Source organism: Oncorhynchus keta, chromosome 30, assembly GCF_023373465.1.
Source record: "Oncorhynchus keta strain PuntledgeMale-10-30-2019 chromosome 30, Oket_V2, whole genome shotgun sequence".
Taxonomy (NCBI): Eukaryota; Metazoa; Chordata; class Actinopteri; order Salmoniformes; family Salmonidae; genus Oncorhynchus; species Oncorhynchus keta.
Genome location: NC_068450.1, coordinates 54,450,160 through 54,473,160, shown reverse-complemented (window position 1 = coordinate 54,473,160; position 23,001 = coordinate 54,450,160). Strand labels below are relative to the sequence as shown.

Genomic DNA, 23,001 nt, shown 5'->3' with positions numbered 1-23,001 from the left:
GACAAGCCTCAGTCTTAGGCAGCACTAAAATATGGACTCTTAGTTTGTTAGAGGTTACTGTGAAGACTAAATCAGGGAGGGGTTAAGGGTTTAGTGTTCCTGGCAGGATGGCTTTATGTTGGGCTTCAGAGGTCAGAGGTCAGAGGTTAGGGAGCTCATATAGACCTCGAGGTCTGTGGGATTTATTCTGGACTTATTCCAGCTGCACTGACAGGCAGACCTCCTCTCTCTCACCACACACTCATTAGATAGCGACCTTCCTCTGCTCTTGGCCCAGGGCCTGGTTTCTTCGTTCGAACCACAGGTAACATACTTAGCCTTAAGGTGCTTTTAGGAAACCAGCTCCAGGCTGGTTGTTTTAAAACACACAGGAACATTTTCTGAGCTAGTTAAAGAAAAAGGAAATGCTTGTCTGATCCCTGTCTCATGTCCCCCGTCCCCTCCTGTCCCCCGTCCCCTCCTGTCCCCCGTCCCCTCCTTACATGGACCAGTTGTTCCTGCGTGTCGTACTCCTTGGAGCATCCTTCCCAGTGGCAGTTGGTCTCATACACCATCTCTGGCTCATGCTTGCATTCATCTTTATCCAAGTCCTCCTTCAGGCCCAGCATCCCACTTAGATGATCCTGTTAGAGTTAGAACACGAGAAAAGAGAAGAATACTTTATAGTCCATTCTCTCTTACAGTCTAAGAAATATGTCTTATTTCTTTTAACCCCAACACAAGCCATTAACACTCCTGCCGAAATTATACTCAACAACACTTCAACCAGGGATGCAAACTAGTCACATTTTGGTGGAAGTCGCCGTTTTGAATTCGTGTAGATCCGATAAGAACATTTTAGGATGGGAGGAGTGGGGAGGGGGGCTTTGGATCACTACTGGCTGTAAGCGAACGAGTGCTGCGCGTTTGGAGCAATACTGTCTGTATATCCAAGGCTCAGCCTATCGTCCACATAACAGCAGAATGCAGCGCAGCAGGCGACTGAAGAGAGGAGGCATCCAACGTGCCTGTTACAGTGGAGAGTGGGAAGGCAAGCTTGCCCTGAACGATAACGAAGAGGTGACGTTGGAGAAGCCCGACCACGGAGACCCGGGGTGAGAAGATGATGAAGCGTACTTCATGAGCTGTAACCGAAAAACAACTGGTATTCGGAAAGTTTGAGGTGAGGGAGAAAGTGTGGTGGAACAAGTATTGTTAGCATTGTCAAGTGTCTTGCTAGCTGGATCGAATTCTCCGTTAGCCAGCCAGAGAAATGTTGAGCAACATTAGCCAACTTATCTGATCAAATAATTTAGTGTATGGTGTGAAAATGAGATGGCTATTAAAATCAGACAGCTAACGTTAGATAGCTAACGTTTAAACATCAGATGAGCTAACATTCGTGGCCTAACCAATTCGCTTTAGTTTTAACTGGTATACGACTCCTTGCCGTTCCTCAAGTTATAACGCGTTAGTTGCTTACTGGACCCTGGCAATCTGTGTGAAATGTTAACTGGCTATCTAGTTAACGAACTAACTACTATCTGTGAACTAATGTTTTTCCTCTACAATTTGTGGTTTATTTACAGAATGAGAGAATTAGGTGAAAATGAGGCGTTGCTTGTTAAACAAGTGGATTCAGGGATCAAGTGTAGCTGGAGCTGGGCCTGGTTTAAACTGGATGCCACTATAGAGGTGAAAGGAACACCACACACGTCCACTCTTTCTCACTTTTTCAATACAGTGGATAAAAAGGGGTATGCTAGGTGTACTCTCTGCCTGAAAGAGATCAATTATGCCAACAAAGAGTATCATGCTCTGATGGCACATTGTAGAACCGATGTTCACAGGCAGAAAGTGTACAATGCTATAATGTGCAGTGTAGCCCAAAGATATTGCTTTTGTTGTGTTGAATTTGACAGTAACACTTGTGTATGTGAGTGAGGGGGGATTATTACATGTTTTACTCCGTGAAGGTTATTTTTGCACACGTAGCCTTGTGCACTTGATCGATGTCTACTATAGTGGCCACTATAATAGAACAAAAATAGAATGCCTGTTTGTTTCATTCTATTTTAAGATGTTTTTTCCCCCAAGTGCAATATTTAGATGTGTGTGTGTGTGTGGTCACAAGCATTCTATTGTAAAGGCTGTCATGGCTAACTGCAATATTAGTGTATTGTTTTTTCATTTGCAGTAAAGTCTAGGCAACAAATAACATTGGATTGCTTTCTTTACATTTTTTAGCTGTGAGTTAGTGTAACGGATGTGAAACGGCTAGCTTAGTTAGCGGTGGTTCGCGCTAAATAGCGTTTCGATCGGTGACGTCACTTGCTCTGAGACCTTGAAGTAGTAGTTCCCCTTGCTCTGCAGGGGCCGCGGCTTTTGTGGAGCGATAGGTAACGATGCTTCGTGGGTGTCAGTTGTTGATGTGTGCAGAGGGTCCCTGGTTCGCGCCCGGGTATGGTCTAAAGTTATACTGTTACATTACTGTTACATCATTATCACATTAAGCACTTTTTCTTTTACACACAGGGACTGATCATGTAGATCATATGCCTTCTCTAATTGGTTAGAACCTGCATTTCCCCCTAAGCAGGGATTTTTTGCATATTTCAATGCAACAACAAAAAAGTGTCACCTTTTTGGGCACTCACCAGTTTGCATCCCTGTTCAACTACTATGGTCCTTCTGTAGCTCAGTTGGTAGAGCATGGCGCTTGTAATGCCAGGGTAGTGGGTTCGATTCCCGGGACCACCCATACGTAGAATGTATGCACACATGACTGTAAGTCGCTTTGGATAAAAGTGTCTGCTAAATGGCATATATTATTATTAACTGCTACTGATGTGGGGAGGGGACACCCTGACATTATCCGAGATAGCCCAGATTGACTTGCCTGGAGGAACAGAGTGACTAATAATGTACATGTAACAGACAGAATTTTTTTTCTGTCCAGGCAGAGATTCGTTGACACATCTAAGACAGTTCCCAGGCCTGCAGGCTGTGTGTGTGTGTGTGTGTTTGTGTGATGTGCAGCCCATTCCCTGGTCTCCTCTTTCTCTCTCCACAGCTCCAGCCTCCCATCCTTCCCTGCTCCAATGTGCTGACTGCAGCATGTTTATCTCTGCCCCGCGCCACTATCTTCATCAATTCTACTGGCCCCAAGACGACTGTGTACACCGCCATCCCCATGCATCAGGCACAAACCCAAACCTGCCTCTGAGTCGGAGAGGAGGGCTCCGCAAATTTGTCAAAAGAGAGAGAGAGAGAGAGAGATGCACCTCCGATGACAATAACGTCTGGCCAATATTTCATTGAAATGAAGTGTTGTGGCACAGTTTACAGCAGCCAGGGAGAAAAGAAGAGCGGGGAGGAACAAACGAATGGATGCAAAGCTCTTATCACACAGAGTTTTTCTTCTTTCAGCCGTAGCAGAGAAAGAAAGGGGGTCAGGGGACTGGCTGGTTCCCAGGGGTCTGTGTCAGTTCAGGACAGAGGACTATTTGCTGGGAAATGGCAGAGGAAAGGAAGCAACGGAAACTTTTTTTTTACCCCATCAGTTGCAGAGGATTGATCATTTTTTAATATGATTTTTCAACGCCGATACCGATTATTGGAGGACCAAAAAAGCCGATACCGATTAATCGGCCAATTTTTTTATTTTATTTTTTATTTTTGTAATAATGACAATTACAACAATACTAAATTAACACTTATTTTTACTTAATATAAAACATCAATAAAATCAATTTAGCCTCAAATAAATAATGAAACATGTTCAATTTGGTTTAAATAATGCAAAAACAAAGTGTTGGAGAAGAAAGTAATATGTGCCATGTAAAAATGTGTGCCATGTAAATTATGTGCCATGTAGAAAAGTTAACATTTAAGTTCCTTGCTCAGAACATGAGAACATATGAAAGTTGGTGGTTCCTTTTAACATGAGACTTCAATATTCCAAGGTAAGATGTTTTAGGTTGTAGTTAATATAGTATTTATAGGACTATTTCTCTCTATACCATTTGTATTTCATTTACCTTTGACTATTGGATGTTCTTATAGGCACAATAGTATTGCCAGTGTAACAGTATAGCTTCCGTCCCCCTCCTCGCCCCTACCTGGGATCGAACCAGGAACACATCGACAACAGCCACACTTGAAGCATCGTTATCCATCGCTCCACAAAAGCCAAGGGGAATAACTACTCCAAATCTAAAAGCGAGTAACGTTTGAAACAGTATTAGCCCACACCCAGCTAACTAGCTAGCCATTTCACATCGGTTACACCAGCCATTAGGCTGATAGGCTTGAAGTCATAAACAGCGCTGTGCTTGCGAAGAGCTGCTGGCAAAACGCACAAAAGTGCTGTTTGAATGAATGATTACGGGCCTGCTGCAGACTGCTCTATCAAATCAGACTTAATTATAACATAATAACACACAGAAATACGAGCCTTTGGTCATTAATATGATCGAATCTGGAAACTATCATTTCGAAAACAAAACGTTTATTATTTCAGTGAAATACGGAACTGTTCGGTATTTTATCTAACGGGTGGCATCCATAAGTCTAAATATTCTTGTTACATTGCACAACCTTCAATGTATGTCATAATTATGTAAAATTCTGGCAAAAAAGTTCGCAATTAGCCAGGCAGCCCAAACTGTTGCATATACCCTGACTCTGCGTGCAATGAACGCAAGAGAAATGACACAATTTCACCTGGTTAATATTGCCTGCTAAACTGGATTAGTAGTTATAACTAGTGATTATGATGAATTGTTTTTTACAAGATAAGTTTAATGCTAGATAGCAATTTACCTTGGCTTCTACTGCATTCATGTAACAGGCAGGCTACTCGTGGACTGCAATGGTTAGAGCGTTGGACTAGTTAACTGTGCGGTTGCAAGATTGGAACCCCTGAGCTGACAAGGTGAAAATCTGTCGTTCTGCACCTGAACAAGGCAGTTAACCCACAGTTCCTAGGCAGTCATTGAAAATAAGAATGTGTTCTTAACTGACTTGCCTAGTTAAATAAAAGGTATAAAAAATATATATATTTTTTTAATAATCAGAAATCGGCGCCCAAAAATACAGATTTCCGATTGTTATGAAAACAAATCGGCTCTAATTAATCGGCCATTGAGATGAATCGGTCGACCTCTACCCTCAACACATCATTCTCTTTAGATCCTATCAACCCGTACGTCTCACTTCCTGTACAGGGCAACAAGGTTCATCATGACAACTGTTTTATAAAGTAGTAGATCCTAATCCCATTCTTACTGGAGAGCATGGGGACCGCGGCCTCGGATACTCCACCTCTGTCTTCACCTTTGACCTCTTGGTGATCATGGGATTGACTGTACTGCTCACTGCCGAGTCCCCACATGTGTTCTGGAGTGGAGGAGCGGAGAGAATAGGAGAGGAGGGGAGAGAATAAAATAGAAGAAAAGATAGGGGTTAATACAGGACTCGGGTCAAATAGACATTCATACATCAGAGGTGAGCCACCACAGAGACGAAACAATTTCGAGTGTCTTTGTGATGAGAGGGTGGAGTACAGTATGAAAACATCCCATCCATCTACAGAGTGAGCCCACTGCCTGGGGCTTCAGTGTAAACCTCAGGTGACTCCTGGAGAAACGTTGGAGACGAGAGTAGGCACACCCCACCACCTACACAGTTAATGCTTCACAATAAGCTGAAACAGGCAGTATTTGTCCGTTGGCTTTAATAGTCATGCTAGACTGTGATTCTGGGATTGCACTAAACCACAGCAAAGTGTTCCTAATCAGAGGAAGATTTTGTATCCCTCTTGTGTTTACTGTGGTCTGTAACAGAACCGTGGGGTTGGGATCGTGTGTGTTTGGACAATGAGGGTTTAACATCCCCAATCCCCTTATTCATGGATATGGAGTTTACCTTACAAAGGGGCATTTCAGTGAATGGTATGATAAGAACCACAGAGAGAACCACAAACCACAGTGGATGTATACAATGGGATGAGGGAAGGAGACAGCAGTATTTATGTTTTAAATCATCTTAAAACAAGTTTACTGACAATGCAAACAAACAGACAGAATTGTACGGCTATAGATGTCATGCTGGTTTGATTTGAGCATCCCACACACTACCAGAACTTCCAGAAGGCCACAGGGCAAGGCTCACATTTGGCGGTTATGGATAATGAGAAGATCTACCTCGTCCCAGACAATGTAGGCACAGTTCAGGAAGAAGATGAACAAACTCAAGGCGAAAAGTCTTCGCACATCAAAGCTGGTTTGCATACCACCGTTACCAAAGAAGAAGAGCAGTCTCACCTTTGACTGTGAGCCATTGTTGTGGTTGTGTGAGGCGGGGGCCAGAGAGGAGAGACCCAGGGCAGACTGGCGACTGGAGAAGATGGGTGGGGGCTGGATGAGAGGAGGGGTGTGGCCGAACACACTCAGGCCTCTCTGCTGGGACAGGAGCTGCTGGTAGGCCATGGGGTTGATGTGATGGGGGAAGGTAAAGGACGGACTGGAACACAAGACATTAACGCACATGAGAGATGTGTCTCTTATCTCCAACTGTGACACAAAATTCCACTTGCAACCCAGGTAGCCTAGAGGTTAAGTGTGTTGGGTCAGTAACTGAAAGGTCACTGGTTCTAATCTGTGAGTTGGCCAGGTGAAAAATATATAGATGTGCCTTTGAGTAAAGCACATAACCCTAATTGCTCCTGTAAGTCAAGAGTCTGCTAAATGACTCAAATGTAAGTCACAACTTTTCACCTGAACTCAATGTTAGTCATGTATAAGGCTGTGGCAGCCATGAAGTTCTGTCAGCCGGTGATTTTCAAGCCAATAACTGTCCGTCTCACGGTAACTGAACATGAATTACCATAAACACATTTAGCATCTCCTGGCTTCCACACATAGTCTACAAGCCACTGATGCAGACCTCTGGAACATCTAGATTTAAAAAATGTCCGTTAAATCCACAAAATGTAGCTTACACTATCACAATAAATCCATGTTTTATTTTAGACAGGTCGAAAGAAACTTGATATGAAGAAAAAGTAGAATAGAATAGTATAATCTGAGTTGTTCTTATGTTCGGCCCTGATCTGGCTATACCATATGGCTGTGGGCTACACTAGTTCATTTAGCAGACAAGATTTGCTTAGAATTCCATGACATTATTTTATATTATTGTATATTATGAAGAATACAATTGAACATAGCTGAATAAAATAGAGAGGATATTGTCTCCAAACGATTTGAGGGAGTGCGCACATGTGGCTATTCTGTGTTGAGTGAACAACTGTCACGCCCTGACCTTAGAGATCCTTTTTATTCTCTATTTTGGTTAGGTCAGGGTGTGACTAGGGTGGGTAGTCTATGTTTTCTATTTCTTTGTTGGCCTGGTATGGTTCCCAATCAGAGTCTATCGTTGTCTCTGATTAGGGATCATATTTAGGCAGCCTTTCCCACCTGTTGTGTGTGGGATCTTGTTTTTTTTGTGTAGCTCCCTATGAGCAGCCCAGAAAGTCACTTTTAGTTTTCGTCTGTATTGTTTTGGTGAGTTTCATATTTATTAAACATGTGGAACTCTATGTACGCTGCGCCTTGGTCCATTTATTCTTCCAACGATCGTGACATTAACAAAGAAACAGGTACTCCTATATGCTTAAATTAGAGTTATTAATGTAACTTTAGTTGTGATACAAATGTGTTTGTTTCGATTTTTAATACAATCTAAGGCTGCATGACGCAACTCTTTTATTCATTTATTTATTTAACCTTTATTTAACCAGGTAGGCTAGTTGAGAACAAGTTCTCATTTGCAACTGCGACCTGGCCAAGATAAAGCAAAGCAGTTCGACACATAAAACAACGCAGAGTTACACATGGAATAAACAAACATACAATCAATAATACAGTAGAAAAATCTATATACAGCGTATTTAAATGAGGTAGGATAAGAGAGGTAAGGCAATGAATAGGCCATGGTGGCAAAGTAATTACAATATAGCAATTAAACAACTCTATTGATGATTTGAAAAAAGTTGCATGAAAGGCATGAACTCTGCTTTGTTTTTTTACGCAGGATATACACACTTCATCAGTCTCTCATTCACAATTTGACAATAACTTGATAATGCCTTAAGTTCCCGGCTGCATATCCTTTGTGTGGCCGCAATGTGCCCTAACAAATCCATTCCTTTTGCGCCCAAAGTGGCCGTTGTGCCGTTGGGCTGAATATAATAATTATAATTCCCTTCTCCCGGCTGTGTGCTGAAGCACCTCTCACTCACATTGCTCTCTGTCAAGTGATCAGGTCTTTCTCACAGGCTACAAGTGAAGACAGACAAATCGGGGACACAACTGCGCACGTCCTTATCCAATTCCGAGGCGCATATTGAAGATATTGGAAGAACTGTCCACGTTTACTTTTCGTCAGCCTAACGAGTAATAAGTAGGCCTAATGAACAGCAATAAGCGTGAATGTTCCACTAGCAGGAAAACGCCATTCTCAAAAGGGACCACAAATGTGATTATGCATGTAATGCTTTTATCATAAAGGTGCATTTTTATGGTGAAAATGATCTTCCCCAAATTTGAAACTATACCAGTTAGGCTCCACGCCCCTTGTAAAGCGGATTAATGTGCTTCCTTTTATGAAGTTATTTGGCCACTTTAGTTGTGATACAAACTTGATCAAAATATATAGGACTAGGGGCTAGGCCTTATGGGTCTCCCGTTCGGGACACAGCCTGAGATCGAACCCAGGTCTAGTGACGCCTCTAGCAATGCAGTGCCTTAGACCACTGCGCCACTCCCGAGGGATGTATTACTTTATTAGACTTAAATGGAGTTTATATTCACTTGACCAGTATATCAGTTAACCCTATCCAAGCATCTTAAGTCAATAGTTTTTAACAATCATTCGTTACTACATATTGACTAGTTACTGGCTAGGGTACCTGATGCCTCCAACAGAGAGGTGTCCGTAGGAGCTGCTAGCTGCAGAGCTGGAGCGTGAGTTGTTGATGTAGGCCACCAGAGAGTTGGGCGAGGTACGGATCATGGTCTGCAGGTCAATGCTGGCGTCTGAGAGAGGCGAGATGGACAGGGCTCGCTTTCTGTTCAGCCTGGGGGTCAGTCTGGGACTGGGGAACCGTGACGCTGTGGAAAAGAAAAACACACAGACACCAGACACATACAAGACCGTTAGTCTGACAACCTCTGAACTTCTCCTCTGGGCTTCTCCTCCTGGCATAGCTGCATCTGATTCAAGTATGCAGAGACTTATTGTCGTAGTTTGCATATACTGAATACATACAGTACATGTGTGACGCAGACAAAATGTATGGTCACATTTGTGTTTATGTATTGTTTCTTTGTATTGGGGAAGAATGCTTTTACTGAATTGTCAGTCCTCCAAGGTTTCGCCATTGCGATGGGTTGATACTACCGCTCGCTTAGAGCTAGCTCCGGTCAGTTGGTTGCTAGCTTCGGTTAGCGCTATGCTAGCTTGTTCAGTAATTTTTCGGAAATTAGCATTAATGTCAGTTGCAATAGTCTTGTCTTTCTATTAGCCCTTCTTACACTGGGTGAATGTGTTTTGAGCATGGGTATAAAGTGACTTCTAATGAGTTATACCTGTCACACCATGATCTGTTTCACCTGTCCACCCCCCTCCAGGTGTCACATGACACACATCTTCTGTGTTCTGTGTTCTCTATTTGTTCGTTGCCAGTTCGTCTTGTTTATCAAGTCAGCCAGCGTTTTTGTTCTCAGCTCCTGCTTTTCCCAGACTCTCGTTTTCTCGCCCTCCTGGTTTTGACCCTTGTCTGTCCTGACTCTGAGCCCACCTGCCAACCTATACCTTTGCCCCACTTCTGGATTGTTGACCTCTGCCTACCCTGACTCTGAGCCTGTCGTCTGTCCGGTACCCCTGCCTGTCTTGACCTGTCTATTGCCTGCCCCTGTTGGAACATTAAACCATTGTCAATTCGACATGTCTGCATCTGGGTCTTACCTTGATTCCGGATAATACCAGTCTGTCACGTTCTGACCTTTATTTCCTGTGTTTTGTATTTAGTTAGTATGGTCAGGGCGTGAGTTCGGTGGGCAGTCTATGTTTGTTTTTCTAGGTTTTGGGAATTTCTATGTTTCGGCCTAGTATGGTTCTCAATCAGAGGCAGGTGTCATTAGTTGTCTCTGATTGAGAATCATACTTAGGTGGCCTGGGTTTCACTGTGTGTTTGTGGGTGATTGTTCCTGTCTCTGTCTTTGCACCAGATAGGACTGTTTTGAGTTTTCACATTTCTTGTTTTTTGTTAGTTTGTTCATGTGAAGTGATTTATTAAAGCATGAATCAAAACAACCACTTTGGTCCGCCTCTCGTTCAGATGAAGAAAACCATTACACAGTCTTTAAAGGCTTTTGTGTTTTAGAGTCTCCTATAGGGCTATAGTGGGCAACAGTCAACTACATATTTATAACCTAGACAGGTGAATTACAGTTAAGAGTAAATGTGTTTGGGGTATAAACGTAAGGAATTTTAGGATGTGAATTGGATTGGAATTGAATATTTTTGATGCGTGAATTGATGTATTTTTGACATGTTTATGAAATATGTCAGGGATTTATGCGACAAATAAATACACTTGAAAGAAAACAAAAAAAAATGTAAATAAATGAAAAGACAGAAATAGGATTTGCACTTGAGAGAATGTTGATAATTGAGAGAACCTTTGAATGAGAAGCCACGTTCTCCTGTTTCATCATTTATCCTGTGTTACAGGAACTTTTGTCTGCTGAACCAGTCCCAAAACTGGGACCTGTAACACATGCATTAGATAACAGTATTATTGTTTTTTATTTTACCTTTATTTAACTAGGCAAGTCAGTTAAGAACAAATTCTTATTTATAATGACAGCCTAGGAACAGTGGGTTAACTGCCTTGTTCAGCAGCAGAACGACAGATTTTTTTTTCTAGCGACCTTTCGGTTACTGGTCCAATGCTCTAACCACTAACCACCTGCCATACCAGTCAAAAGTTTGGACACATCAACTCATTCAAGGGTTTTTCTTTATTTTTACTATTTTCTACATTGTAGAATGATAGTGAAGACATCAAAACTATGAAATAACACATGGAATCATGTAGTAACCAAAAAACTCAGCAAAATACATTTGATTGAAACTATGCCAGTTAGGCTCTACACCCGTTGTAAAGCGGATTCATGTGCTTTATTTTATGAAGTTATTTGGCCACTTTAATTGTGATACAAACTTGATCAAAATATATAGGCCTAGGGGCTAGGCCTTAAGGGTCTCGCGGTCGAGACACAGCCTGAGATCGAACCCAGGTCTGTACTGACGCCTCTAGCACTGAAATCTTCAGAGTAGTCACCCTTTGCCTTGATGACAGCTTTGCACACTCTTGGCATTATCTCAACCAGCTTCACCTGGAATGCTTTTCCAACAGTATTGAAGGAGTTTCCACATATGCTGAGCACCTGTTGACTGCTTTTCCTTCACTCTATGGTCCAACTCATCCCAAACCATCTCAACTGGGCTGAGGTTGGGTGATTGTGGAGGCCAGGTCATCTGATGCAGCACTCCATCACTACCCTTCTTGGTCAAATAGCCCTTACACAGCCTGGAGGTGTGTTGGGTCATTGTCCTGTTGAAAAACAAATGATAATCCCACTAAGCCCCAACCAGATGAAGCGTATCGCTGCAGAATTCTGTGGTAGCCATGCTGCTTAAGTGTGCCTTGAATTCTAAATAAATCACAACAGTGTCACCAGCAAAGCACCCCCACGCTTCACGGTGGGAACCACACATGCGGAGATCATCCGTTCACCTACTCTGCATCTCACAAAGACACAGCAGTTATAAACAAAAATCTCACATTTGGAATCATCAGACCAAAGGACAGATTTCCACCGGTCTAATGTCCATTGCTCGTGTTTCTTGGCTCAAGCAAGTCTCTTCTTATTGGTGTCCTTTAGAAGTGGTTTCTTTGCAGCAAATCGACCATGAAGGCCTGATTCACGCAGTTTCCTCTGAACAGTTGATGTTGAGATGTGTTTGTTACTTGAACTCTGTGAAGCATTTATTTGGGCTGCAATTTCTGAGGCTGGTAACTCTAATGAACTTATCCTCTGCAGCAGAGATAACTCTGGGTCTTCCTTTCCTGTGGTGGTCCTCATGAGAGCCAGTTTCATCATAGCGCTTGATGGTTTTTGCGACTGCACTTGAAGAACCTTTCAAAGTTCTTGAAATGTTCCCTATTGACTGGCCTTTATGTCTTAAAGTTATGATGGACTGTCGTTTCTCTGCTTATTTGAGCTGTTCTTTCCATAATATGGACTTGGTATTTTACCAAATAGGGCTGTATACCCCCCTACTATGTCACAACACAACTGATTGGCTTAAGCGCATTAACAAGAAAAGAAATTCCACAAATTAACTTTTAACAAGACACACCTGTTAATTGAAATGCATTCCAGGTGACTACCTCATGAAGCTGGTTGAGAGAATGCCAAGAGTGTGCAAAGCTGTCATCAAGGCAAAGGGTGGCTACTTTGAAGAATCTCAAATATATTTTTATTTGTTTAACACTTTTTTGGTTACTACATGATATCTTATGTGTTATTTCATAGTTTTGATGTCTTCACAATAAATCCACAATGTATAAAATAGTAAATATAAAGAAAAACCCTTGAATGAGTAGGTGTGTCCAAACTTTTGTGCCCCTACTCCTAGCCCCACTATCACTCACTCCAAGCCAAGTCAAAAACCCAGTGTCTCTCTCTCTCTCTCTCTCTCCTTAAGTGAGGGCACCCACTTTACCACTGTGAGATATTAAGAATGTTTTCAAATATTTGTGTTTATTTCATACAGGCAAAAATAATTATATCAAGTCAATCTTTCTTTCTCACTATCATTGTGTCATTTCCCCATCCCATCATACCCTGCCCAACTCTGTGCTATTTCTGGAGCCCCAGAGCGAGAGACAGACCTAGAGGAGCGCTCCAGCGCAGCCTAGCCTCTAGCTCAGCCTGGGACTGGGTGATGGATGCTAACGCAGCCTCCCTCCGACACCCAACCCCCCTGGAAATAGAGCAGCACTATCAATAAGTGCTCAAGATTGATTCCCAGCTAATACAGTAAACAATTTGTCTGAGGTGATGGAAACCGAGCCTGGCAGAAGATATTGTTGCAGTAAAATAAACTCATCTCTTATCCGGCGCTGGAATTATAGCAGGGGAAGGAAGTAAAGCAGAGGAGGGATACGGGGATGGAGATGAAAGATTAAAATAAAAAAACTAAAACAACAATCCTCAAACAACTTTCTTTAATGTGCCCTAGTGACACACATTTTCAATGTGCACGATCTACAATTAAAATAAAGCAAAATGCGCAAAACAAACGGCTTCTATTCTGTTTGAAAAGATCTTAGCTATGTTGTCTTTCAAAATGGATGCATCCCAAATGGCAACCTATTCCCTACATAGTGCACCACTTTTGACCAGAACCTTATGTAGGGAAATAGGGCGCTATTTGGGATGCACACATAGGCCACGGTGACCTCATTAAGATTCAGTGTAAAGGATAATAAATCTAAGCCTAAATAATGTACTTTAATTAAACAGATAAAAATCTCACTGCGATCGAAAAAATTCTGTACTTCACTTTGGTAAATGAGGCCAATTTAGAGAATTGATTTCAACTGAAATGTATGCAAAGTGTTTTTGATCGCTCGTTTGTCCATGGTTTATAATGTACATTTTGTCAGAGTTTATTTTTGAAAGTCCCTGAGCTACCTGGTCTTACTTTGAAAAATGTAGGATGACAATGTAGGATGATAATTACGTAATAACTATCCAATAATTACTTCATGAAAAAGTGCCACTATGTATAATCTACTACCAGCCAGGTACAGCATTTACTGTAACCAGCTGTTTAAACATTTTTTTAAAGAATTAAAGCCTTAAACTGTATGGGTAATGGCATTTTGTAAAATAAAAAATAAAAAAACACCAAATCACAGATGGAATTCATAAAGCTGGTTATCCTCTAATTTCCTATGATATGTAACCGGTGTGTTTCTGGAGTCCGTTGCTCTAGGGGAGCCAGTGATGTCAGCAGGAGAGCCAGTCAGCCAGTTGTTCAGGGCTCAACAGGTGCTAGACATTAGCAGTGGTGTTAGTGGAGCCAGTCCAGAGCAACAGTGCCATTAGGACCTGTGGGGTAATAACCAAAGACACTGCGACTGGACGTCCATAATGGCTCAATAACATGTGGTGCCAACACCAGGCACTGCACCAGCAGCTCTACACAAACAGTGCCTCGGCTGATTAAACTCAGGCTACCACCACAGAGAATAGCATTCTTGCTTCCTGAGCCATTATTCTTAGCAGAAGCTAATGGCTAACTGTCATTTCAAAATGTTCTCTCTCCAATACAGTCCCATAAGTAACACACATGTGCTCAGTTTTAGTGCTTTGGGACTTTCCGAAATGTCCTGGGACATATTGACCAGGGCTGGGGTCAATTCAGGAAGCAAACTTAAATAGCAACAATAATTGAAATAAGCATCTATTTTCAATGACTTCTGAATAAACTGATGAGTAGAACCTATTTATTTAAAAAGTATTCCATTTAGATTTTTTTGATTAAAATCACTTTTAAATTCAAATTGACCCCAGCCCTGAAAGGGACTCCACCACTGTCTCTCAGGGGATATTTCTGCTGTGAGACTTAATATAAATACATTTCTTACATGAGCTGTTAAAGACATTGGGCACACGATCGGGGGAGGGGCTTCGCGTTGGGAGAATACGTGTTGTAACTTAGTGGCAGTTAACTAGTTACTAACTCAGGTTCATCCTAAAAGAAAAGCTGAGGTGAATTTAGCCCTTAGTATTTACATTGCATTAATGGCTCTATAGTTTCAGTGACTGGGACAAGCCATTCAGAAATGGCAGCCTTATTTATCTGTGTTAGCGGCTCACCTCGGGGGAGATGTGTTTATTAATGTGCCACTTCCCCTGATAAATGAGGTAATGGAAAGCCGGGGCTGGCGCTCACCTCACCTCTCCTCGTCCCCCCTCCTCTCGCAGCGCCTCGCCTCCTTTTTCCCCCGGTGATTTATGTCAGCAAGCCAGGCACCAGGCAGCAACCGACCGACTGCTAGGCTGTGTGTGTGGACGACCAACTGCTAGGTTGTGTGTGTGGAGTGGACCCCTCCTCCTCCTCCGGAGGCTGGGCTGGCCTTGAGTCCTGAGTGGCCATGTCACTAGGTAAGGCTGGCTATCACATTCACAGGCTGCTCTGGCCAGGCTTCCTGGGCTGAGTTCACTATGAGAGACAGAGGGATGTGTCTATCTGGTTTAACTTCACTATGAGAGACAGAGGGATGTGTCTATCTGGTTTAACTTCACGATGAGAGACAGAGGGATGTGTCTATCTGGTTTAACTTCACTATGAGAGACAGAGGGATGTGTCTATCTGGTTTAACTTCACTATGAGAGACAGAGGGATGTGTCTATCTGGTTTAACTTCACTATGAGAGACAGAGGGATGTATCTATCTGGTTTAACATCACTATGAGAGACAGAGGGATGTGTCTATCTGGTTTAACTTCACTATGAGAGACAGAGGGATGTATCTATCTGGTTTAACGTCACTATGAGAGACAGAGGGATGTGTATACCTGGTTTAACTTCACTATGAGAGACAGAGGGATGTGTCTATCTGGTTTAACTTCACTATGAGAGACAGAGGGATGTGTCTATCTGGTTTAACTTCACTATGAGAGACAGAGGGATGTATCTATCTGGTTTAACTTCACTATGAGAGACAGAGGGATGTATCTATCTGGTTTAACTTCACTATGAGAGACAGAGGGATGTATCTATCTGGTTTAACTTCACTATGAGAGACAGAGGGATGTATCCATCTGGTTTAACTTCACTGTGAGAGACAGAGGGATGTGTCTATCTGGTTTAACTTCACTATGAGAGACAGAGGGATGTATCCATCTGGTTTAACTTCACTATGAGAGACAGAGGGATGTATCTATCTGTGCTGGGTTTAACTTCACTATGAGAGACAGAGGGATGTATCTATCTGGTTTAACTTCACTATGAGAGACAGAGGGATGTATCTATCTGTGCTGGGTTTAACTTTACTATGAGAGACAGGGGGATGTATCTATCTGGTTTAACTTCACTATGAGAGACAGAGGGATGTGTCTATCTGGTTTAACTTCACTATGAGAGACAGAGGGATGTATCTATCTGGTTTAACTTCACTATGAGAGACAGAGGGATGTATCTATCTGGTTTAACTTCACTATGAGAGACAGAGGGATGTATCTATCTGGTTTAACTTCACTATGAGAGACAGAGGGATGTATCCATCTGGTTTAACTTCACTATGAGAGACAGAGGGATGTATCTATCTGGTTTAACTTCACTATGAGAGACAGAGGGATGTATCTATCTGGTTTAACTTCACTATGAGAGACAGAGGGATGTATCTATCTGGTTTAACTTCACTATGAGAGACAGAGGGATGTATCCATCTGGTTTAACTTCACTATGAGAGACAGAGGGATGTATCTATCTGTGCTGGGTTTAACTTCACTATGAGAGACAGAGGGATGTATCTATCTGGTTTAACTTCCCTATGAGAGACAGAGGGATGTATCTATCTGTGCTGGGTTTAACTTTACTATGAGAGACAGGGGGATGTATCTATCTGGTTTAACTTCACTATGAGAGACAGAGGGATGTAACTATCTGTGCTGGGTTTAACTTCACTATGAGAGATCGAGGGATCTATCTGTCTGTGCTGGGTTTAACTTCACTATGAGAGACAGGGGGGTTATCTGTCTGGTTTAACTTCACTATGAGAGACAGAGGGATGTGTCTATCTGGTTTAACTTCACTATGAGAGACAGAGGGGTGTATCTATCTGGTTTAACTTCACTATGAGAGACAGAGGGGTGTATCTATCTGGTTTAACTTCACTATGAGAGACAGAGGGGTGTATCTATCTGGTTTAACTTCACTATGAGAGACAGAGGGGTGTATCTATCTGGTTTAATGTCACTATGAGAGACAGAGGGATGTATCTATCTGTGCTGGGTTTAACTTCCCTATGAGAGACAGAGGGATGTATCTATCTGTGCTTGGTTTAACTTCCCTATGAGAGACAGAGGGATGTATCTATTTGTGCTGGGTTTAACTTCCCTATGAGAGACAGAGTGATGTATCTATTTGTGCTGGGCTTAACTTCCCTATGTGAGACAGAGGGATGTATCTATCTGTGCTGGGTTTAACTTCCCTATGAGAGACAGAGGGATGTATCTATTTGTGCTGGGTTTAACTTCCCTATGAGAGACAGAGGGATGTATCTATCTGTGCTGGGTTTAACTTCCCTATGAGAGACAGAGGGATGTATCTATTTGTGCTGGGCTTAACTTCCCTATGAGAGACAGAGGGATGTATCTATCTGTGCTGGGTTTAACTTCCCCATGAGAGACAGAGGGATGTATCTATCTGTGCTGGGTTTAACTTCCCTATGAGAGACAGAGGGATGTATCTATTTGTGCTGGGTTTAACTTCCCTATGAGAGACAGAGGGATGTATCTATTTGTGCTGGGTTTAACTTCACTATGAGAGACAGAGGGATGTATCTATCTGTGCTGGGTTTAACTTCCCTATGAGAGACAGAGGGATGTATCTATCTGGTTTAACTTCACTATGAGAGACAGAGGGATGTATCTATTTGTGCTGGGTTTAACTTCCCTATGAGAGACAGAGGGATGTATCTATCTGTGCTGGGTTTAACTTCACTATGAGAGACAGAGGGATGTATCTATATGTGCTGGGTTTAACTTCCCTATGAGAGACAGAGGGATGTATCTATCTGGTTTAACTTCACTATGAGAGACAGAGGGATGTATCTATTTGTGCTGGGTTTAACTTCCCTATGAGAGACAGAGGGATGTATCTATCTGTGCTGGGTTTAACTTCACTATGCGAGACAGAGGGATGTATCTATCTGTGCTGGGTTTAACTTCCCTATGAGAGACAGAGGGATGTATCTATTTGTGCTGGGTTTAACTTCACTATGAGAGACAGAGGGATGTATCTATTTGTGCTGGGTTTAACTTCACTATGAGACAGAGGGATGTATCTATCTGTGCTGGGCTTAACTTCACTATGAGAGACAGAGGGATGTATCTATCTGGTTTAACTTCACTATGAGAGACAGAGGGATGTATCTATCTGGTTTAACTTCACTGTGAGAGACAGAGGGATGTATCTATTTGTGCTGGGTTTAACTTCACTATGAGAGACAGAGGGATGTATCTATCTGGTTTAACTTCACTATGAGAGACAGAGGGATGTATCTATTTGTGCTGGGTTTAACTTCACTGTGAGGAGGACTATGATTTCAGTGGTGGAGAAGCTGTATGAGCCAAAGTGGCTGTGGTCTTGCTTCAACTTTTTTGGTAGTTAAGGTCCATTGTTTCTCTGTGTAGCATAGATATTACACTCCCAACAAGCCAACCGCATCATTCAGTACCCCGCCTTTGTCTTGGGAGCTGGGATACAGAGAGGCCTGCACAGTGTATTTCACTGTTTGGGAGTTGTTATGACAGTTTTTATACGCACAGCAGGCTGAGGCCTTTGGCTGCCTGCCCCTGGCTAGCCTGAGCAAGCAGAAGCTTGGCCCAGACACAATGCAACACAACAGCTCATTCAGAACCCCGAGCCTGCCGGATACTGTACAACTAAGAGACTGGAGGACAATGTTTACACTCTCACTGTGCGACCCAGGTAGACCGACTAGCGTCAGAGCAATAATTGAACTTGTACAGGACGGGTAGCAAAACTCACTGTCCGTGTGTCAAATCAAACCCTACCCTTCACCCGGGGCAGAGGGGCCCGGTCTCTCTTTCTCGGGAGTGTTTGGAGCGAAGTGTGAGCTGCTTGAGGCGACATCGGTGGGGCGAGTTGTGTGTTTTATCGGCAGAGGAAGCAGTAGTGGCAGCAGCTGCTGTAGGAAGACCGGTAGCCGCGAGCCTCATACGGTGACGGATAAGGGCCGGCTGTATCTCCCATTGCCTTAACGTCTGCCGGGATTCCTGTAAATGTCACGCAGCAACGCAGTAAAAGGCAAGTGAATATCTGTGGCTGTCCTAATCTGAACCCATCTGTTACGACGAACACAGTCAACTCGCCTGATACCCAAGCTTCTGTATCATGGGTGGTCTTTGATGTCGTGTTCCCTCACACCACACCATAGCCTAATGGGTAACGCCACTGCACGGTAACACTATCCCTGTGTATAATAGTCCGTCTCCCCCTTAGACACCACTACCCTTTTAAGGTGACAGAGGTAGTTGAGGATGAAAGTGGGTGTTCATTACATTAAACAGACTTCTGGTCCAGGCGCCCTCTGCCTCACCCCCCTCCTCCCCCCTGTCCCCATCCTCCAGTAAAATGGCATCTCGGTACAATCAGGTCTGTTGTTTATGGAATGTCCTGGCACAGACTTGAGAGAGGGAAAATACTTACTGAAGCTATACTGTGGTTACAGTACCTGAGGGCTTCTGGTCAGCCCTTTGAAGTTGTTTGTAATGAAAAATGTATAAAAAGCCTTTTTTATTTTTTTTTGTTCTGCTGTCTACAGGTCCATTGATCTGGGTTTCATCATTCTCCTACGGTGAGGTTGTTGCGATCTCAGGGTTGCTTTTAAAAGTGACATACTTTCCAATAGAAATGCCACCATGTTATAGTCCTAGAGTACACACCGATACCAACAGAGGAAGGGGCAGGGGACACAAATAAAATCCTTCCCCTAAAATGAATGTTACAACTCATACCCACACACTTCCAAGGGTGGAAGTCTGGGAACTGGTGAAGTCTGAGAACTCCCCACTGTAAATCACCAGGAATTTAGCTCAGAAATACTCGTAAAAATGTTTCCACTTTTGGGACTGTGTTCCCATGCATTCCACCCCTTCCCACACAGACAGTATCAACCTGTTGTGTAGATACAACAGGTTTACGGTAAAGAGGGGTGGGCCTCTGTGGTCCCAGTCTAACTTACCTTCCATGGGGGTGATGTAGTCTGGCAGGTGTGCAGCTGCCGCCGCACCCCCCTGCATCAGCAGCTCTCCGTAGGGGTTACGATGGCTGGTCATCAGGTGGTAGTACTCAGCAGGGCTGGCTCCAGGAGGGGGAGGGGGAAACCCAAACAGACCCCGCTCTTTCAAGTGTTCATGTGCCACTGCATGGGGGCAGAGGAAGGAGGAGAATGAGTGAGGGAAGACAAGAACATTGCAGGGAGAGGAAGGAAGGTTTAGGGGGAGTGAGGGATGAATGAGATGGAGAGTGAGAGAGAGAGCGAATGAGTGAGGGGGGGAGAAAGACATTCCAGATTCCAGCCCCGGTCGGTCGACTTGGTCTCACCACATGCTGCCGGAGCCGTTTGAAAAGGGTTAGGGTTAGGACTGGCGACATGATGGCACTTTCCTTAGGGAGACATTTCCTGCGTCCCAAATGGCACTCTATTCCCTACATAGTGCACTACTTTTGACCAGGGCTCTATATAGAGAATATAGTGCCATTTGGGATGCAGTCATTGATGCAGGACAAGAGGAATGGGAGGTTAGTGATGTGCAGTGAGGCGTGTCAGTAGTCCTGCAGATTAAGAAGTCAGATAGACAGATTGAGAGAGAGAGAGAGAAACAAAGTAGTGTTGGGGATTCTCTCTTTGATAACGTGCACGAACACACACACACACACACACACCCTGAAGGAGCACCCTGAATCCTACGGTGTTACTCTGTTAACAACTACACCCAGTAAAGCCCTTTTAAAAGTGTCAGGGGCAATAAGAGTGGGATATGGCCTATAGCTGCTGTTGAATAGCAGTACTCTGTCCCAGAGGCTTCCAAAAGTACATCTGTTTCTCCAGGAATTTAGGAGGAAATATCTACTCGGTTTATGGTTTGGGTCAGGGTCCAGACGAGAAAGAGACCAGGACTCCCCTCTTTCTCCCCTCTCTCTCTCCCTCTCTCTCCTCTCCCTCTCCCTCTCCCTCTCCCTCTCTCTCTCTCTCTCTCTCTCTCTCTCTCTCTCTCTCTCTCTCTCTCTCTCTCTCTCTCTCTCTCTCTCTCTCTCTCTCTCTCTCTCTCTCTCTCTCTCTCTCTCTCTCTCTCTCTCGCTCTCTCTCTCTCTCTCTCTCTCTCTCTCTCTCTCTCTCTCTCTCTCTCTCTGTCTCTCTCTCTCTCTCTCTCTCTCTCTCTCTCTCTCTCTCTCTCTCTCTCTCTCTCTCTCTCTCTCTCTCTCTCTCTCTCTCTCTCTCTCTCTCTCTCTCTCTCTCTCTCTCTCTCTCTCTCTCTCTCTCTCTCTCTCTCTCTCTCTCTCTCTCTCTCTCTCTCTCTCTCTCTCTCTCTCTCTCTCTCTCTCTCCCTCTCTCTCTCTCTCTCTCTCTCTCTCTCTCTCTCTCTCTCTCTCTCTCTCTCTCTCTCTCTCTCTCTCTCTCTCTCTCTCGCTCCCCCTAATGTGTCACCTCTCCCACTGGAAGTGATCTTTCAGACACAATTAGGCCGTGCTGCGCTAAAAGAGAACAGACGTGTGCTTGTACTGACTACATACAGCAGAACCAGACCTTTATTTTCTCCTTCTCTCTCTCTCTCTCTCCTGGATCACATAACCACTTAAATGGAGGGAGTCACTTTGGATCAGCACAATGAGGAACACGTCTTTTGAAGCGATCCGATGAAGGCCATAGCAGAGCTGAGCCGTCCCCGTCGTCCAACTGTTTTTTTTTTTCAATCAAATGAACAGGAAGTCCATAGAAAGAGAATGTGAATGACGAATAGAACACAGCGGACTGGGCCCAAAGGAATCCTGAGGCCTGTCAATGCTAATGTCATGCTAATGTGATGTAGCGCAGAAACGACAATAAGAAAAGAGCAGCAGAACCTCTGCCTGTTTATACCTCTGTTCTATGTGTTGGCCCGCGACAAAGAAGATAATTTCCTGAAACCATTTCATTTCCATTAGTAGTATTCAGAACAAATTCAGAACAAAATCCATCCCGAAACAAGGTAGTCCTATTAAAAGTCCTAGAAGATATAACAGTTGTTTTCCAAAAGGGTCACGTGGGAACATCAAACGTCAAACTAAACGTCTGCCGTCTCTCAATGAAATCCAAGGCCGTCTCTCCCCTCTCTCTCTCTCCGAACCACCTATTTGAAATTCCCTCAACCAAAAATAGCCACCTTCATTTTCTCCCTCTTTCCCATAGCTTTATCACCGCGGGATCTCCAACCCTGCACTGCTTATTTCACTTTAAAAGCAAGACCACATTACTGTTGACAGACTGTAAAAGGTGATTTATTTCCTATTCTGGCTCCTCGCCTCCACCCGTTATTGTAATTCAGCTCTGAAAAAGAGTTGTCATCACGTCGCTCTGAGGTAAAGGGGGAAAGTTGGGGGGAGTTCCATGGGGACTGTTTAGTTTGATCAATTCCCATGGCTTTCCAATAACCCCCTTGGTATATTGAACACGTGGTGAGAAGAGGGAGGTCAGAGCTTCACAAAAAGCAATACGTCGCATGTAAGACTAATTCACGCAACGTTGTAGCACCGGCTCGAACTTAATCTGTATGCCCACTCAAACATGCTGTTTACTGACAATCACAGCCGCAAATCCCCTCTCCACACTGAAAACAAGTGCGTAATCCTCAGAAGTTAGAATCCTTTCATTTCTCCACCAAGCTTTCAGTAATAGACCAATGACACAATTCCTTCGGTGGGGATCCACAAAGTAAGGTGATGCTCATGGCAGTGAATGACCTTGGGTGTTGCACAATCTAGACATGCAGTTGAACTCACAGTCTGCAGGGCTGAGTCCGCGGGCCGCAGAGATCATGGACAGGGTTGGGCTGCTGTGAATGGAGCGGAGGTAGTGCTCCAT

General features: G+C 43.6%; 1 protein-coding gene across 2 annotated transcripts in view; it reads right to left on the bottom strand.

Annotated features, from left to right (window-relative positions):
- Positions 1–23,001, bottom strand: part of LOC118363159 (zinc finger protein GLI2-like) — an 88,930-nt gene that overhangs the window by 15,676 nt on the left and 50,253 nt on the right. Inside the window, exons 3-8 of one of the 2 annotated variants that reach the window (XM_052488547.1) lie at positions 22,920–23,001; positions 20,122–20,301; positions 8,954–9,155; positions 6,306–6,504; positions 5,269–5,379; positions 483–623 (exon numbers count right to left, since the gene is read on the bottom strand). The exon at positions 22,920–23,001 is cut by the window's right edge and continues 118 nt beyond it. In XM_052488547.1, coding sequence (XP_052344507.1) covers positions 483–623; positions 5,269–5,379; positions 6,306–6,504; positions 8,954–9,155; positions 20,122–20,301; positions 22,920–23,001 — 915 coding nt within the window. The remainder of the gene's footprint in view (positions 1–482; positions 624–5,268; positions 5,380–6,305; positions 6,505–8,953; positions 9,156–20,121; positions 20,302–22,919) is intronic. The other variant, XM_052488548.1, reaches the window with a different exon arrangement.